Source organism: Hypanus sabinus, chromosome 21 (assembly GCF_030144855.1).
Source record: "Hypanus sabinus isolate sHypSab1 chromosome 21, sHypSab1.hap1, whole genome shotgun sequence".
In the NCBI taxonomy this organism is placed as follows: domain Eukaryota; kingdom Metazoa; phylum Chordata; class Chondrichthyes; order Myliobatiformes; family Dasyatidae; genus Hypanus; species Hypanus sabinus.
The window spans coordinates 15,129,546-15,148,511 of NC_082726.1; the positions used below are offsets into that span (position 1 = coordinate 15,129,546).

Below are 18,966 nucleotides of genomic sequence, written 5' to 3' on the forward strand. Positions count from 1 at the left end.
TATCCTTGAATCACCATTGACCAGAAGCTCAACTGAACCATATATATAATATTGTGATACAAGAGCAAGTCAAAAGCTCGCTGTTCAGCACTGAGTAATTTACCTGCCAATTTCTTTTTCTTTTTCCTCAAAGCCTTTCCACCATCTGTAAGCACAGGTCAGGAACATGATGAAAAACACTGCTCTTGCCTGGGTGAATACAACACAAAAATCTCCAGCTGAGTGGCAACATCCAGGACAAAGCAGTTATCTTGATTTGTGGCCCATCAATGTTCATTCCTTCACCATGGGCACACAGTAGTTGCATCTACAAAATGTTTTGATTATTCACCTAGAATGATTCAATTGCAACCTCTACTTTGGCACCAAGAAAGGAGAAGGCAGCAGAAGCAGGGGAATGCTACAGCTGACATTCACACAATATATTATACTTAGAAATATACCATACAGTCTAAATACTAGGGCTCCCTACCCAACAGTACTGTAGGACTACCTTCACTGAAATAGTAATAGGGTTTCAAAAAGTGGCTCGTCACCACTTGTCAAAGACGATTGGGGCTGTAGATGTTGGCTACTCTTGCAATGTTAGTTCTTAAAAAATTAATTTTCTAAACATGTGCTTTTTGGGTGGGATTGGAAATGGTGAAAACATTGCCATTTAGCAGTTTTCTTTGCCCTCCTTTTCAATACTAGATTAGGAAGGGATTTTTGGGGAAAGCTTTTGTGAGTGAGGTGCTTCTGCCCTGAATGATGCAATGACTTTTTTTTGTGTTGACTGACTTTTGATTCCTTTGAGAGTTGGGGTGAGTTGCGTGCTGCAAGCTTTCCTCTCTTGTGCTCTTGTAGCTATGGTATTTGGGTAGCTCTTGCTGTTAAATTTCTGGTCATGAAAAGCACCGATAAGTTAGTGGAACCTCCAATAGGACCACAACCTTGTCATGGTTTGAAGACCTGTCTGCCTCAATGACTTGGAGATCTATATTGGCTGGAGTCCTGGCCTTGTGTTTTGGCTCTTGGTAGGGTCACCCCAAACAAGTCAAAGATGGTGGCTAGACTGACTGATCTACCAGTTCTCCAGGTTTGGAGATCAGCCTGGGGCTAACCCTGACTGGTCAAAAAATACTGTGATGGAAACAGCAATGAAGTATCATTCTACGTCTGTTTGCGATGGTATGAAGTGTTGGAGATGGATTGGGCATGTGAAGAGAAGAGAGGTCAACTCCATTAAGATAGCACGTAACTGGACCTTTGAAGCGTGGAGGAAACACAGATCAACAGAGATGGAGCATCTTCATTACTGCCCTAAACGTCAGCGGTGTCAAGGCAGTAATATGAGTGGAAATTAATTGTTTATAGATAGAAGTGTCAGCTCTTTTTTTTGTAGAGACATTATCTGTTGTGAAATAGAATTGTTTTACTAATTAACTTAAGGCTAAATGCCTATGCATTGAATGAATTTTAAAATGTATGTCATCATATTTAAGTTGTTTAGCATTGACATCATACGTGTCTGGAGCCGATTATATGCATCATCAAAAGAGTGTGGGAGTCTGAAGCCTGCCAGCACTTAAGCTTATTTGTATGAATGTGTTGCAGGCGAATGTCAGATGGACTATTCCTGAGGAAATGCAGAGAAGTAGCAGAAAACTTTAAAGATATCAAGTTCAATGAAATGTACTTGGATACAGTCTGTCTTAATGTAAGTATTGTGATTATGAAATTGACTTTTTTGGCTTAATAAAAATGAAACCCATTGAGCAGAATTACATTTAAGGTCTGTGTTCCTTTCCTTAGCCTGGTAGAGCAGGATGGTGGTGCAGCATTTAGCATAATGCTATTGCAGTGGCAGTGAATGGGGTTCAATTCCCTCTGCTGTCTTTAAAAGAATTTGTACTTTCTCCTGGTGACTACGTTCCGGAAATCAAATCCGGATAAAGTCACTCAGAGACTGTCTAAGTACAAACACTTTATTTGAAGCTCCCGGGGCTTACTCAGTTAGTCACTCAAACAAGAACAGTCTGTAACTGCTCCTGTCTGGTCCACCAACTAACTCACAATTCCCCTTACAAAATGGATATAGTCGCTCAGATACCTCCACACATACCAAGCTGGAGTCAAACTTGTCTATTGCTTGACAGTACTGAGAGACAAATTACAGAATGGGTATAATGGCCTCATACACAGAACAGGCTGGTCATATCTCTGCACATAACTGCACAAGAACAAGGACCTTGAAGCACTAGCTGGCTAACTTCACGAAGAAATATTGCTCAGCATTGAAAAGCACATCTGTTGATCATCAACGGTTTCTTTCAGAGAAAACGGCCTGCTATGTTTAACTGACTGTGTTAACCCTTTACATACTTTTATCAGCATGGGTTTCTTCTGGGTGCTCTGGTTTTCTTCCATATTATCAAAGACATATGGGTTAATGTAAATAAGTTGTGGGCATGCTCTGCTGGCATCAGAAGTGTTGGTCATTGTTGCAAATTACAAATTTCATTGTGTATGTCTTGTTGCAGAATGACAAATAAAGTTAATCTGTCTTTTTTTTTTCCTTGTTAGATGGTGCAGGACCCGTCACAATTTGATGTGCTTGTAATGCCAAATCTCTATGGTGACATCTTAAGGTTGGTAATTTTAGACTGAATGACCTTTGTACAAAGTGTTTGCATACTCTTCCTCTTGTCATTCTCCAAGAGTCATTGGGGCTGGCAGCAATGTTTTTAATTAAACATGGTCAACATGGTAGTCGAGTCTGGTAGTGTAAAAATATTTTGAAAAGAGCAATGCTGTAAAACTGAGAAAATAGGAATTACAAATTATAAGATGACTGGGTAACAAGTGTTCTGTGATGGGGTGATAAGACAGAGAGATATGGCAAATACAGACCGAGAAGATTGGTCAGACAGGTTTGTGTTGCAATGGAAGAGCCTTTATTGAAACTTGAAAAATTCTGGTAGGGTTATAATTTGTCCAATCGAAGTTGAGTTGTTGTTTGTTGATGTGAGGAAAGGGTTTCCATTGGAAACAGACTGGAAATTAAAGTAGCAACTGACAGTAATCTACTGGGGAATAAGTCTCACCAACATAGTTGAGAATACATCATTGAAAGCAGAAAAGGTAAATGATTGCTTCATCTGGTGTTTTTTTTGGAGTATGATTACCAATATTGTATTACAGCAATAAAGGGAAAATTAGCATGAAGGGCATTGTGTAAGTGCCCACAAATTCAATCATACAACAAGATCCTGAGAGCAACACAGATTCAGTAGGTTATACTGTTATCTCTAATCAAAGCCAGTGCTCCGGAAGGAAAGGAAAAGGACGACAGCAAAATTAGAGTCCATCTAATGATCTTGGTGACGGGAAATCCTATAGGAAGCACTAATGTAGAAAGCAGAATCTTTCAAATGCATGCACAGAGAAGGAAAGATTTAAAAGATGAGCTTTATTTGTCACGTTACTTTGAAACGTACAGTGAAATGCTTTGTTCACATCAACAACTAACAGACCCGAAGATATGCTGGGGGCAGCCCCACAAGCATCACCATGTTTCTGGCACCAGTATAGCATGCCTACAATTTACTAATCCTAACCTGTATGTCTTTTGGAATGTGGGAGGAAACCCAATTGGTCATGGGGAGAATGTACAAACCTCTTTCGGTCAACAGCAGCAATTGAATCTAATCTTCCGATTGCTGGCGCTGTTTAGTATTACGCGGAACTCTACATGATACTGCGCTGCCTTGTTCTCGGCGCAAGTATAGTCAACGGGTTTATTAGTCAATGACCCAGTCTCAGGAGGTGCGAGTCAGACGTGACTTCTGAAGGAGAGACGAGACTGGAATTTGACTGCAAAATTGATTAGATTTTCCAGCTTAATGAAGGTAAGAGCAACACAATTACTATCATCAGCGAATCAGGAAGATGTTGGAGAAATGGCCAGGAGTGGGTTGCAGGTGAAACCAGGAACTCTGAGTACTTTAAACGTTCACATTTTGAGGTGTTATGTAGGTGCTCTATTTACACCTACTTGTTTTTCTGACTGTTTTCCTTGTGTTTCAGTGATCTATGCGCTGGGTTGATTGGTGGTCTGGGAGTTACGCCAAGTGGAAACATTGGAGAAAATGGAGTTGCAATTTTTGAGTCTGTAAGAGACTTGTCTTTCTCAGAAAAATTAAAATAAGATTGAATAGATAAAGTGCATTGCTGTATGAAAATGAATTTTGTCTCATATTAGAACTCTAAAAAAAAATAATCTGCGTAAGATATGATTGCTGATCTCCCACAAATCTCAAATCAGAATCAGGTTTAATATCACAGTCATATGTCATGAAATTTATTGTTTTGTGGCAGCAGTATATGTCAATACATAATACTAGAAAAAAACCTGCAAATTACAATAAGAAGTGAAGTGTTGCAAAACGAGAAATCTGGAGGAGTGGAAGAACCTGTTCCTGAAATATTGTATTTCTTCAGACTCCTGTACCACCACCTTGATAATAGCAATGAGAAGAAGGCATGTCCTGGTTGATGGAGGTCCTTAATGATGGATACTGTCTTTTTGATGCATCACATTTTGAAGGTGTCCTCAGTGCTGGGGGGGCAAGTGCCCATTGTGGAACTGGCTGAGTTTACAACTTTCTGCAGTTTTTTCCAATCATATGCAGGGCCCCTCTATACCAGACAGTGATGCAATCATATAGAATGCTCTCTAAGGTACATCTGTAGAAATTTGCAAATGTTTTTGGTAACATACCAAGTCACCTAAAACTCCTAATGAAATATAGGTGCTGTTGTGCCTTCTCTGTAATTGTATGAATATGTTGGGCCCAGAATAGATCTTCAGAGATGTTGACACCCAAGAACTTGAAAGTGCTCGCCTTTAACATTGCTGATCCCTCTAAGGACTGGTGTGTGTTCCCTTGAATTCCACTTCCCGAAGTCCATAATCAATTCCTTCGTCCTACTTGTGTTGAGTGCAGCACTGTTGTTGGAACACCACTCAACCAGCTGATCAATCACACTCCTAAATGCTGTCTTGTCACCATCTGGAATTTTGCCAAAAGTAGATGTCATCGTCAAATCTACTGATGCCAGTTGAGCTGTGTAGCCACACAGTCATGGGTTTAGGGAGGGTAGAGCTGTGGACTAAGTACACATCCTTGAGGTACGTTAGTATCAATGGTCAACAAGGAGCAGATGTCATGTCCTATCCACACTGACTGGTCTCCCACTGAGGAAGTCAAGGAGATACAGAGGCCCGGGTTTTGGAGCTTGATGATTAGAACTCTTCTATATTATTTCCCTATGTATTTCAGTTCCCTTATCTTTCAAGAATATATGTAATTCATCTTTATATCAGCCAATGATTTGCACTCATTCCAGGATTGAATTCCAGGATTTTTTTTCCTTTCTGCAAGAAGTACTTGCATGGTACAGGTTGTTCACATAAGACCATAAAACATAGTAGAATTAGCCGTTTGGCCCATTTAATCATGGCTGATCCTTTTCAGTTCCCTTCCTCAGCCCCACTCCATGGCCTTCTCCTGGTAACCTTTGACATGGTGTCCAATCAAGAACCTATCAAGCTTTGCCTCAAATACACCCAATGATCTGGCGTTCATGGCTGCCTGTGGTAATAAATTCCACAAATTCACCATCTGGCTAAAGAAATTTCACCGCATCTCTGTTTTAAATGGATGCCCCTCTACCCTGAGGCTGTACCCTCTTGTTTTAGACTCCACTACCATGAGAAATATCCTTTCTACTCTGTCCAGGCCTTTAAACGTTCAAAAGATTTAAATGAGATCTCAACTCATCCTTCAAAATTCCAGCGAGTACAGACCCAGAGCTATCAACATTCCTCTGAGATAACCCTTTTCATTCCAAGAGTCATCCTTGTGAACCTCCTCTGAACCCTCTCCAATGCCGATACATCTTTTCTTAGATGAGGAACCCACATCTGTTCAAGGTGAGGCCTCACCAGTGCCTTATAAAGCCTCAGTAACATGTCCCTGCTCTTGTATTCTAGACCTCTTGAAGTGAATGCTAACGTTGCAATTGCTGCCTTCACCTCAGACTCTACTTGCAAGTTAAGCTTTAGTGTGTTCTGCACAAGGACTCCCAAGTCCCTTTCCACCTGGATTTTTGGATTTTCTCGCCTTGTAGAAAGTAGTCTGTACATTTATTTCTTCTACCAAAGTGCATGACCATGCATTTTCCAACATTGTATTTCATTTGCCACTTTCTTGCCCATTCTCCTAATCTGTCCTAGTCCTTCTACAACCTACCAGTTTCCTCAACACTACCTGCCCTTCCACCAATCTTTGTATTATCTGCCAACTTGGCAACAAAGCCATCTATTCTATTATCTAAATCATTGATATACAGCATAAAAAGAAGTGATCACAACACTGACCCCTGAAGAACACCAGTAGTCACTGGCAGCCAAACTGAAAAGGATTGTTTTATTCCCACTTCCTGCCTCCTACCAATCATGCCAGTAAATTTCCTGTAATACCATGGGCTCTTAACTTGATAAGCAGCACAGTGTGTGACACCTTGTGAAAGGCCTTCTGAAAATCCAAATATACGACATCCACTATATCCCCTTTATCTATCCTACTTGTAATCATCTCAAATTTCCAATGGGTTCATCAGGCAAAATTTTGCCTGAAGGAAACCATGCTGACTTTGTCCTATCTTGTCCTATGTCACCAAGTATTCCATTACCTCATCCATAACGGTTGACTCCAACATCTTCCCAACCACTGAGGTCAGGCTAACTGGACTATAATTTCCTTTCTGCTGCCTTCCTCCTTTCATAGAGTAGAGTGACATATGCAATTTTCCAGTTGCCTGGCACCACGCCAGAGTCCAGTGATTTTTGAGATCATTGCTAATGCCTGGACAATCTCTATCACTACCTCTTTCAGAACCCTATCTGGAAGTTTACCTGGTCTGGGTGACTTGTGTACCTTTAGATCTTTCAGCTTTTTGAGCACCACCTCCCTTTTAATAGCAATTGCACTCACTTCTCTTCCCTCATACCCTTCAGCATCTGGCACACTACTAATGTCTTCCACAATGAAGACTGATGCAAAATACTCATTTAGTTCATCTGCCATTTCCTTGTCCCCCTCTTTCTCTCCCCCCCACCCGTTCAATCCAATAAGTACATGACAATATGTTGCTCGCCCATCGAGCCCCAATTTCCCTCTAACCTCAATATCCCTCTAACCTCAGTCCCTCTATGTACCTATCCATGTGCTGTTTAAATTATACTATTGTACTTGCCTCAACCACTACTTCTGGTAGCTCTTACCATATACTTACCATTGTGTGGAAAATCTGCCTCTCAGGACCCTTTTTTAAAAAAAAAAAAAAATCCCCTCATTTTAAATCTGTGCCCCTTTGCTTTGGACTCCTCTGTCCTGGGGTAAAGACTGTTACTGTCCACCTCCTCTACAACTCATTTTTAAATGTCAACTTTCTATGTTGTCTCATTCGAGATCCTCCCACTAGTAGAAACAGCTTCACATTTAACCAGAAGATTCAGTAAATCATTCCTCATTCTTCTGAACTTGAAGAGAGCACTGCTCATTCTTTTTGTGAAAACAGCTAGGGCTTTTAATGATTGTGATACTACTACTTATTTGTAAAAATAAATTTGTGGAATTTTGAGGTGTTTGAGTCTTCTACACCAGAATTTAATTTTTAATTGCTCTGTGCTCTTTTCCCTGACCAGGTTCATGGTACAGCACCAGATATTGCTGGGTTGGATATGGCAAATCCCACAGCCCTTCTGTTAAGTGCTGTAATGATGTTGAGACATATGGAACTTCATGACTATGCTAACAAAATAGAAACTGCCTGCTTTGGAGCAATTAAGAATGGAAAGGTAGGCACAGCAAATACATTACATAAATACAAGGGGATATTAGAATTTGAATCCTTCTCAACAACTGAGTGGCCTTCAAAATTGATTTGCGATGCAATAACTGTGGTTTACAATTAGACTTTCAAGTTGGACAACTAGCCTCTAAGTTTACCACATCAACTTATAATGGGATCTGCACTATCTTAAGTAATAAAATACTTAACCTGGGACACTTTCTCCATCTAAAGGGTTTGAAAGCAGCTTTTCCTTTGAGTGAGACCAATGTGTGAGAATTTCTATAAGTGAAAAGGAATACAGTAATGAAAATGGGTATAAGCCTCTAAGGAATTTGAGGTAGGAGAAATTGCAATACAGATGTTGTCATTATTTGCAAAAAATGATTTTCTGAGGTGAAGTGTACAGTTGTACAACAGACATAGTGGCCAAGGGAACACCCTTGCTGCTGGCTATTGCTAATTTCTACATGGAGGACTTTGAGGAGAGGCCTCTGAGTTCATCGCTGTTACACCCCAAATGCTGCTTCAGGTACATCGATAACACCTTCATTGTGTTGCTTCATCGGCTCCAAGAACTCCAAAAGTTCCATGACCATCTGAACAGGATACATCCAAATGTTCAATTTACAATGGAGATGGAGAAGAGTGGTTGCCTCCTGTTCCTGGACATTGTAATACAAGAGAAACTGGATGGTAGCCTCGGACATGGCATCTGTTGGAGAACCACTCACAAAAACTTGTACGTCAGCAATAACTGCCACCAATCATACCTCCCAATGTAGAGCAGTTCTTTCTACTGTGATTAACCTGGCGAAAAACTGTTTTGGACCCTGCGAGTCTCCAGGAGGAAATAAGACAATTACACACAAAGTACCTATAGAATGGCTACAAGGTGAAGGAAATCAATCAGGGGGCTTGAAAGGGCAAACAGAAAAACCATGAAACCTAATAATGAGGAGGAACTTGTTGCTACCGCCTGTCTTCCCTATATTACGGTGGTTTCTGGTAGGATTGGCAGAATCCTGAAGAAATACTGGATTAATACCATCTGTAAGAAAGCTCAAATCACTGGGTCAAAGATGATCTGGGTTGAAAGTTGATCAAAGGTGGCTGGCTTTTACAAGGTTCCCTGTGAATGTGGAGCGGCGCATATTGGCCAGACGGGACGTGCAGTGGAAACCCACACAGGAGGTGTATCCATTTGGGTTACCCAGTGAAATCAGTGGTAGCAGAATATTACATTCACATTGGCCATAGGATTGATTTTGGCACAAAACTACTGTGCTGCGCCAGTGGCTTTTGGGATCATCTGGTGAAGGAAGCCGTTGAAGTAAAACCGGAGGAAAAGAATTTTAACAAAAACTAAAGTCTCAGTCTAAGTAAGAACTGGAAAGAAGGTAAACAAGGTGGGAGAATGGAAAACTGATTGGATGAAGACTAACCAAGCAGGAGGGAACAGACAAAGGGGGTATAAATACCACCGGACTAGACATACCCAGGCATCACCCCTTATGAAGATGGCAGAGTTTGTCACTGAAATCTCAGTTAAGCTCGATATCCGTATCTGTCTAGAAGCCGTAGAAGAGCTTATTTGTCATATACGCTGGGAAAGCATTAGATCCTTTTTTGTACAATAGTATTTTTCAGGAGTCGGGACTGGGGCTGTTGTTTTTCTTAGTATATTGGCTGCATTGGGCACAAGCACAGAACTTGGTCTGGTAAATTGAGATGGGTAATGATAGACTTCAAGATGATGTAATCATATACTATCATGAAGAAGGATAGCAGGTAAAAGATTAATGTTGAGAAGTGTGAAGTTGTAGAAGTAGAGGAACACCATAAATCAGAAGGTTTAATTCTAAAAGGCATGTTAGAATGGAACAATCTAGGTGTATACTTCCATAGTTGAGAGTGGTAGGGGAGTAGCAAGCATGGCTTAATGACAAATAGGATGCTATGTTTTATGAATAAGAAAGATAAAGTACAAGACAAAGAAAGTTGTGATAGTGTAATGCCTTGGTTCACATCTTTACTGATATGCAGTAGTGATTTTATTTAGCAGCTCTGTTCTGCTGTTAGCCTGTTGGGGTTATTGTTGAAGATAAGGGATGATGTGGAATATGTGCCATCCAATTACTGGGAGGGGCAATAAGATTGGGCTTGGGCTTTTGTTCATTGGGAGATGAAGAGAGAAGATGCTAGGGAGAACCAGTCGTAGTGTACGATCCGGTGGGAGACCCGTTTGTTTGAGATGGATTGTGAGTGACATTCAGAAGGTGGTGTGGGTGTACACGTTGCCCAAGGGCCTGGCATGTGAATGACAGAGAAGTTCAAGCTGAGGCTCCAACTTGACTGCTTAATTAGAATGGGCCCTTTTTCTTTTTGTTGTTCTTTACTAACCCTTTAGTTAAGATCCATAACTATAATTCCTTTAATCGTATGCAGTGTATTGTCTGTTATTTCATGCTGCTAATTTGTAAGAGGGTAGCAAATTGCACAGCATCCACACATACCTGGTTCAGGGTGGGTCTCAATCTCAGGGGTTTGGTGGGACTTGAGAGTGTCTTCCCTAGGCTTGTGCAGTCAAGGAATCCAGGGTATTTCAATAAATTTTAATACAACACTGATTTGGTCACATTTTGAATATTGCACCTAATTCTGGGCATCACATTTTTGCATAGATGTGAAAGTTTTGGTTGTTTGGCAGAGATTTACCAAAATGATTCCGGGTATGTGGGACAGGTACATTTATAGAAAAAGGTTTAGAGGGATATGAGTCCAACTTGGGTAGATGGATCTAGCTCATATAGGATGCTTGTTGGAAATGGACAAATTGGGCTGAAGAACTTAGCGAATCTTGTGAATATGCACCAGAGAATCTGGGATTGTTTTTCTTGGAAGAGAGGAAGTTGGGAGAGGCAGTATTTAAACAGAGGATTATTGAGATTGGGTAGAGAGAAACCACACCCCACCCCCTTTGACAGGGTGAAAAGGACAAAATCAAGTTAATTAGTTAAAAAAAATCAAAAATGAGATGGGAAAAGCTGTACATATTTAGGATCTGGAGTGCCATGCCAGGAGCGCTGATAGACTGATTCAGTTGAGGCATTCAAAAGGGAAATGGATAAATATCTAGAAGGAAACAATTTGAGGGATGTGGGAAAAAAAGTGAGTAGAACTTGCTGAGTTGATCTTGTATCAATCTGGATGAGATTTGATGGGCTGAATGGCCTCCACTAGCATGTTGTGATTCTATTATTGAACTGCTTTTGGTGCCTTCTACTATAAGTATCTCTGTCATTTCTTTATTTTCCAATATTGATTCCCCAGTTTCATCATCTTAAGGAACCAATGTATATCTTAGTGACCTTTCTGTGGGAGTGTGTATGGTCTTTTCATATTTCTGTAGCTTACTTGTAATTGATCTTAGTCATAGTTTGGCTCCTAAAGGGCTTCTGATCCTCATAAGCACTAATCATTGCAATGCTATATGCTTCTCTAATTTGTTACTGGTCTTAATTCTCCTCTTAGAACCTTTATTTCTCAATGACAAAAAACATCTCAATTGAGAATTATATCACCTTATGTCTGTTGCTGTATGTATGTGTCTTGGATTTCAATCTGTGTTCTCAATTCGTTTTGGAAAACCCTTTTGCATGTGTAGTAGTTTTTAAGGCACTGATTTCAGACAGTTCTCAAATATCATGTTTAGATTATTCTACCATGTTAACATTAATTCTGCTTTCAGAGCAATTTGCTAACAACTAAACTTGAAAAAGTGTTTTGTCACTGTTTTAATATGGGAATTGCATTGTGTGCACAGAGCTCTCAAAACAAGTGTGATGGTCACTGCATAACTGCTGTTGATTTGAGTACTGATACTGGCCTGGACTCTGGGGAATGCTATCCAATTCTTTAGTATTGTAGAATGGTACAGCATACAAATTGGCTACTCAGACCAGCTCATCCCTATGAACCAGTGGATGTCCTTCTGTATTTGTATTCCAGTGTGGTTTCAGGGTATTTGGAGGCACTTGACAAAATAGGCCAAATAGGCCAATGGTTTCCTTGAGGGAAAATCTTGCCTTACAAATCTGTGAGAATTTGAAGAAATAACAAGCAGGATAGACAAAGGAGAATCAGTGGATGTTGTGTATTGGAATTTCAGAAGGCATTTGACAAGGTGCCGCACATGTGACTGCTTAACTAGATAAGAGCCCAGGGTGTTACAGGAAAGCTAGTAGCATGGATAGAACATTGGCTAATTGGCCAGAGGCAAAGAGTGGAAATAAAGGGATCCTTTACAGATTGGTTGTTGATGACAAGTGTTCCACAGCAGTCTGTGTTGGGACTGTTTTATATGTCAGAATGATGGAATTGATGGCTTTGTGGCCATGCTTGTGGACAATATGTAGATGGATGGAGGGGGTGCAGGTAATCTTGAAGCAGAGAAACTGCAGAAGGATTTGGACAGATTGAAATGGGCAGAGGTGGCAGATGGTATTCATTGTTGGAAAGTATATGGTCATGCACTTTGGTAGAAGGAATAAAAGCAGACTGTTTTCTAAATGAGGCGAAACTTTAAAAATCTGAGGTGCAAAGGGATTTGGCAGTCCTCTTGCAGGATTCCCTAAGGTTAATTTGTAGGATGAATCAGTGGTGAGGAAGGAACGTGCAATGCAAGGACTAGAATATAAAAGCAAGGACGTAATGCTGAGGCTTTATAAGGCACTGGTGAGGCCTCACTTGGGAGTATTGAAAGTAGTTTTAGGCTCCTTATTTAAGAAAGAAAGTGCTGAAACTGGAGAAGGATTCAAAGGATGTTCACAAACATTATTCCAGGATTGTAAGACTTGTTTGAGGAATGTTTGATGGTTCTGGACCTGTACTCATTGGAATTTAGAAGAATGGGGGGGCGGATCTCATTGAAATATATCAAATGTTGAAAGGTGTAGATAGAGTAGATGTGCAGATAGTGTTTCCTTTGGGGAGTCTAGGACTAGAGGGCACGGCCTCAAAATAAGGTGACATCTATTTAGAACAGTTGAGGATGTTCTTTAGCCAGATGGTGGTGAAAGTGTGGAACTCATTGCCACAGGAATTCACCGAGTGCATTTACAGCAGAGGTTCGTAGGTTCTTACTTAGTCAGGGCATGAAAGGTTATGGGAGAAGGCAGGAGAATGCAGTTCAGAGGAAAATGGATCAGCCATAATGAAATGGCAGAGCAGACTTGATGGGCTGAATGCCTAATTCTGCTCTTATTCCTGTTTCCTTGCTGTTGGTCCATGGCCCTCCTTATCCGTGGGAGATTGGTTCCAAGATCCCCCGCAGTTACCAAAAAACGCAGATGCTGAAGTCCCTTTATAGAACCTGTCACAGTGTGGTGGTCTTCAGGACCCAGTGGAACCCCAGACTTTAGTTAACATGGTCAGGACCCAGTGTAGCTCTGAATCCGCGGTGTTTCTGTTCACAAAAGTAATCACGATCGCGAATGAAAAAAAGGTGGAAGTGATAAAGTGATTGGAAAGAGGTGAAACACCATCGGTCATTGGAAAAGCATTAGGCTACAGTTGGTCAATAATGGGAACAATTTTAATGGAGAATGTGAAAGGCCTTGTCCTGATGAAAACTATAATTATTACTAAGCAACGCGGTGGTTTAATTATTGAAATACGTATGTTTCTTAAGTGTTTGATATGCATAGAAGGGTAAAATATGTACTATATACTAAGAAAAACGTTTGACTAACTGACGCTAAATAATACCGATGTACCTGTTCAGACTTCAAATCCGAATTAAAGACGGACTCAGGAATGGAATTCATTCATAACCCGGGGACTGCCTGTACTTTTAAGTCATTTCTTGATTACTTATAATACCTAATACAATGTAAATAGTTGTTTATTGTTTAGGGAATAATGACAAGAAAAAATAGTCTGTATATGCTCAAACAACAAGTGCTGGAGAGAACTTCCGGGTTTTCCCGATCTGCGGTTGGTTGAATCTGCGGATAAGGAGAGCCGACTGTACGCACCTAGATGATTTTTTTTAAAAGTCAGTGATCCAGCTTGAGCTACTCTTTCCAGTAGTGCATTCAGGCAGTTATGATTTCTGGGTGAAGGCCCCCCCCCCCCCCTCAGAGCTCTTCCCCATCTCCTGTACCTATCCTCTAGCTTTATTTACGTCTAATATGGGAGGAGAGGAAAGTTTCCTGCAATTTATACCTTACCTATATTCCTCATAAACCTCACTGGTATTCCTTCTTAACCCTTTCTGCTCCAGAGAGAACAGACTTAGTTTCTCCTGCCTCTCCTTATAACTGTAATGCTGTACTCAGGAAGCACCATCATATCTCTTACCACATCATGGAAGCTTTTTATTCCCACCACAAAGAGCAGTCATTAAAATAAGTTACCACTGACAGTGAAGCATGTCGGTCTGTGCTCAAGTTGAGAGTAGAACTTGTTCACTTAGCAGTCACTTGCCCAGAGCCAAGAGTACTACAGACTGAGACATGATAAGCACTGCTGCTACTGGGACCAAAGATCCATCTTTTTTTTCCTGCCATACAACATACCACACGGAACACACCTTTAACCTCAGCTAATATAAACTGACAGTCAGGTACCCATTTACATTCATCCCACTTTATTTTTCCTGTCAACTCCTCCCATACATTAGAGCAATTTGTAACATCCTATTAACCTGTATTGATTAGGCTACTATTGGTATTGGTTTGCTGTTGTCATATGTACCTAGGTACAGTGAAAAGCTTGTCTTGCATACTGATCATACAGATTAAATCATTACATAGTGCACTGTGCTAGAATTCAGTAAAACAATAACAATGCAAAATACAGTATAAAAGCTACTAAAAGTCCAGTGCAGGTGAATAATAAGGTGCAAGATCATAACGAGGTAGATTGTGTGGTCTGTTCAAGGGACTGATAACAGTGGGATAGAAGCTGTTTATAGGGAGAAATACTTTCGAGCTTTTTGATCCTGGTGGTGGAATAGCACAGTAAACACTCTTGATGGTGATGTACAGTGGTCCAGTGTGTTGCTTCCTCTGGTAGTACAAGTGATTTGTTAGTATTAATTATTTAGAGACTTTTCCAACCTGGTGTGGTTAAACCCCCAAAATGATATGGAAAGCATCACCACTTACTTTATTATTTTCTAGCCAATGGAAGAGGGGAGGACAGAATATCTGGGATAGGTGGAGTCTTTAGTTATGCATTCTGCCTTACTGAGTTAGCGAGAATTATAGACAGAGGCCGTGGAAGGGGAGGCTGATTCCTGTGTGCTGAGCTCTGTCCACAATTTTGCAGTTTCTTGCGGTTGTCATACATCCAGGCAGAATGTCTTCTGTGGTATATCAATATAAATTGGTAAGAGTTGATTGGGACATGCTGAATTTCTTTAATTTCCTGAGAAAGTAGAGATTTGATGAGCTTTCTTGGCCATGATATAATTATGGTTGGGCCAGAACAGGCTATTGGTAATATTCACACCCAAGAACTTGAATTTCTCAATCTCAGTGCCATTGATGTTGACAGGAGAACCATTAATGTGCTGCCCCCCTTTCTAATTCGCATTACTTTGGGATATGGGAGGAAACAGGGTTACCCAAAGGAAACTTGTACAATCACAGGGAGAAGCTGCAAACTCTACACAAGCAGCATCTGAGGCTGGGTCACTGGTTCTGAGGTAGTTGTGTCACTTGGCTGCTCTGGCTTTGAAGTATTTTAATCTCATCTAATTTAGTAAATGGATTCTTTATTATGTTTTCACAGGTGCTAACCAAAGATCTTGGTGGCAAATCTAAATGTTCTGAGTTCACCAGTGAAATCTGCCGAAGAGTGAGGGATCAGGATTGAGTCAGCACAAATTTGCTACCGTATTCAAATCTCATGAATTAACCTGCAAAATCAGCTCTACTGAATAGAATCAGTCTGTCACATTCATGTAAACAATTGTTGTGAATTGTCATTTAAATGTCCTGCTAATTTACAATTTCCTTTTTGGTTATAATGTGCTTTCATGGCATTCTGATTATTTATTGAATGAGTATTTTTTGACTGACCTGAAGTGTTATTTTTTTATATAGAAAGCTGCTATAAAGATCGTGCATGATGTTTCCTTATTACTACTTCCATTCCACTTAATTAAAGCAGTTTCAAAATAGCTTCTTGTATTTGTTATCTCCCGGAGTGGTGTTTTAAAGATTTAAAACAACTTCCATTCTGCTATTGAACATGGGATTTCAATGTCGGTCTATTTCCTTGAATTTTTTGCATTACCTTTTACTTAAGTGTTGCTGGAGACTAGCCTCATTCCCCCAGGCTAAATAATTTTGACTAGAATCTGCTAATTTCCTTTATATGCAGGCAGGCTTAAAAAAATGTTTTTTTTTTAAGGTGCAAAAAGCACTGATATTCATTTTATAAGAATTTTCAACTACTGTTAAATATACTCGTACTGTAAGTTTAATAATTTGATTTTTTAATTAGTTTGCTCACTGGACTAGCTCGGATGCTATTTATGATAAGCCAAATTTCATTAATTAAACCACAAATCACTGCTCTTAATATTTTTTAAATGATGTAAAATCCTTGCCAATCATGACTATTTTTAACATTTAATAATATGTATAACTGAGAAATAGTAACAAAAACCTTACTGCAAAGTTTTCAGGTTGAAGGCTAAGATTCTTAGTTATCAATATGGATCATGAATTTTAAATATGTGAAATCCAATTGTGGTATTGCCAGCAAAGTTTTAACATTTTTAGTTCAGATGTTAAATTTGGAAATTAATTCCTTGACATGTTTTTATGTTTAATGTTGCTTTTGGCAATTTTGTTCCTTACCAGTCTTGCTATAATTATTTTGGCCAAACATAGCAGCATTGGAGAAAGAAGAAAACAGCAAATATGCAGGATCTGAATGGAACATTTGCGTTCAAAGCTGGTCCATGTGTATAGTTCTCCAAATGATGTGGCATCATTTACTTTTATTGAAAACTATATAAGGGTAATGTGGCTAATGTAAATATAAAATAAAATATAGCAGATTCTGGAACTACTCAGATTGAATAGCATATGTAGAAGAATTGTGTCTTTGACCTTTTCAGTGGGTACCATCCTTGGTTCACACAAATGTGTTAGCATATGAAGGCCACGCCCTTATGCATTTTAACTGTCATATTAAGGCACATCAACTAGATAAATTTAAAGTTTATATTATTCTTGACTTATGATACAAAATAATCAAATAATGATGAAAATTCTGGGTAAGTATGAAAATGCTGTTAGTATGCAAAGTCCATTATTTGTCACAAGAAACAGGAGATTTAAAAAGCGGAGCTTGGTGGGAGTTTCTGTTTGGTCTCGGGTAGTAGAAGTTGTTACTCGGAATGAGAAGTGGGAGATTTTTTTAAATTGGTCCTTTCTGTTCAGTTTAAAATAGATCAGATAAATCACAATTGGTGTTTTTTTTAAAAAGTAATAAATTAGGTTTAAGTGGAGCAGCCATTGTGGGAGTGATCATAGTATGAATGGGCAGTGTTAGAGTGGGAAACCAAGGCTTTGTCTTAAGAGGTTACAGTGAGAAGAGGTAGAGGTTAGGCTGAAGTTTCTGTCAAGATTCACTTTGTTTATTGCATAGGTGGAGCTGTGAGAATGGAAGCCAGGGAAATGGTGTGCTCCTCTTGCATGTTGTAGGAAGTCTTGGAAACGTTTCAATGTTCCCGATAACTACACCTGTGGGAAGTGCATCTGGCTACAGTTCCTTACAAGACAGTATTAGGGAACTGGGTGACCTATGAATATTTTGGAAGAATGAGGTGATGAGAACTACAGGCAGCAATCACACCTGAGTCATAGTTGGCACATAGCAGGGTTACTGTCAGGAGAGAAGGGAATAGGCAGAAAGTGCAGGCTACCCTCCATTTTTAAAAAGTGTACTGCTTTGGTGGGGGGCATATGATCAGATCTCTGGCACTGAATCTGGCTTTGTGGCTGAAAAGGAGAGCAGTGGTGATGGGGAACTCAGGATCAGACAGGAGATTTTGTGGACATGAAAGATACTTCTGGATAATATCTTGCCATTTTGGTGCTAGAGTAAAGTATGACCCAGACTGGGTCCACAGTATTCTGGCACGGTGAGCAGGTGGAATTCATGGTACATATCAGTAGCAATGACATGGGTAGGAAAAGGAATGAGGTGCTGAAAAGATCATAGAAAGCTAACAGTAGAAGGTAAGTAATCTCTGGATTGTTGCCTGTGTCATGTGCCAGTGAGGATAAGAATAGGATGATAAAACAGGTGAACATATGGCTGAAGAATTGAATCAGGAGGCAATATTTAAGCTTTGTGTGTCATTGGGATCTTTTCTGGGGAAGTTAATACCTGTACAAAAAAGACAGGTTACACCTGAACTTGAGGGGACCAGTGTCCTTGTGGGCAAGTTTGCTAGCACTGTTGGGGAGGTTTTAACTAAATTGGCAGGGGCATAGGAGCTAAGTTAATAAGTCAGGATGGGGCAGTTGGTGTAAAGGTAGATGCAATGTGCAGAGTTGGATGGGTTGAAATGTCTCTAATACAAGAATCAGGAATGAGGATGATGAACTTAGAGCATGGATCTGTACATGAACTATGATGGGACCAATACAGATACTTGGCCGTCACAAGGGATGTATGTTCTGAGGATAGGGATGGGAAGTAGCATTGCTAATCAGGGAAAGTATCAGTGCTGCAGAAATTGAGAATGTCATTGTCCACTGAGACAATGTGAGTGGAAGTCAGACACAGTAAAGGAGCGTTCATTCTTTCGAGCCCCCCCCCCCCCCAACAGCAAGATATTGGGAACCAGATTTCGAAAAGATGCAAAAATAACAGGGTTGTTGTCAAATTCCCTAATATTGATTGGCATCTCTTTTTGTGCAAAAGGTTTAGATGGGGCTGAATTTGTTAGGTGTCCAGGAAGAACTCCTGACACACTATTTGAACAGAGGACTAAAGGAGAGGCCACTTCTTGATGTACTGCACAATGAACTTGGT

At 40.1% G+C, this 18,966-nt stretch overlaps 1 protein-coding gene across 2 annotated transcripts in view; it reads left to right on the forward strand.

The window, feature by feature from the left end:
* The window catches only part of idh3a (isocitrate dehydrogenase (NAD(+)) 3 catalytic subunit alpha), a 35,872-nt gene extending 18,882 nt beyond the window's left edge, over nt 1–16,990 (forward strand). For both annotated transcript variants that reach the window (XM_059946025.1, XM_059946026.1), the window contains exons 7-11: nt 1,597–1,699; nt 2,566–2,630; nt 4,069–4,153; nt 7,754–7,906; nt 15,700–16,990. In XM_059946025.1, the coding sequence (XP_059802008.1) occupies nt 1,597–1,699; nt 2,566–2,630; nt 4,069–4,153; nt 7,754–7,906; nt 15,700–15,783 (490 nt within the window). In that variant the 3' untranslated portion in view covers nt 15,784–16,990. The remainder of the gene's footprint in view (nt 1–1,596; nt 1,700–2,565; nt 2,631–4,068; nt 4,154–7,753; nt 7,907–15,699) is intronic.
* The last annotated feature ends 1,976 nt before the right edge of the window (nt 16,991–18,966 follow it).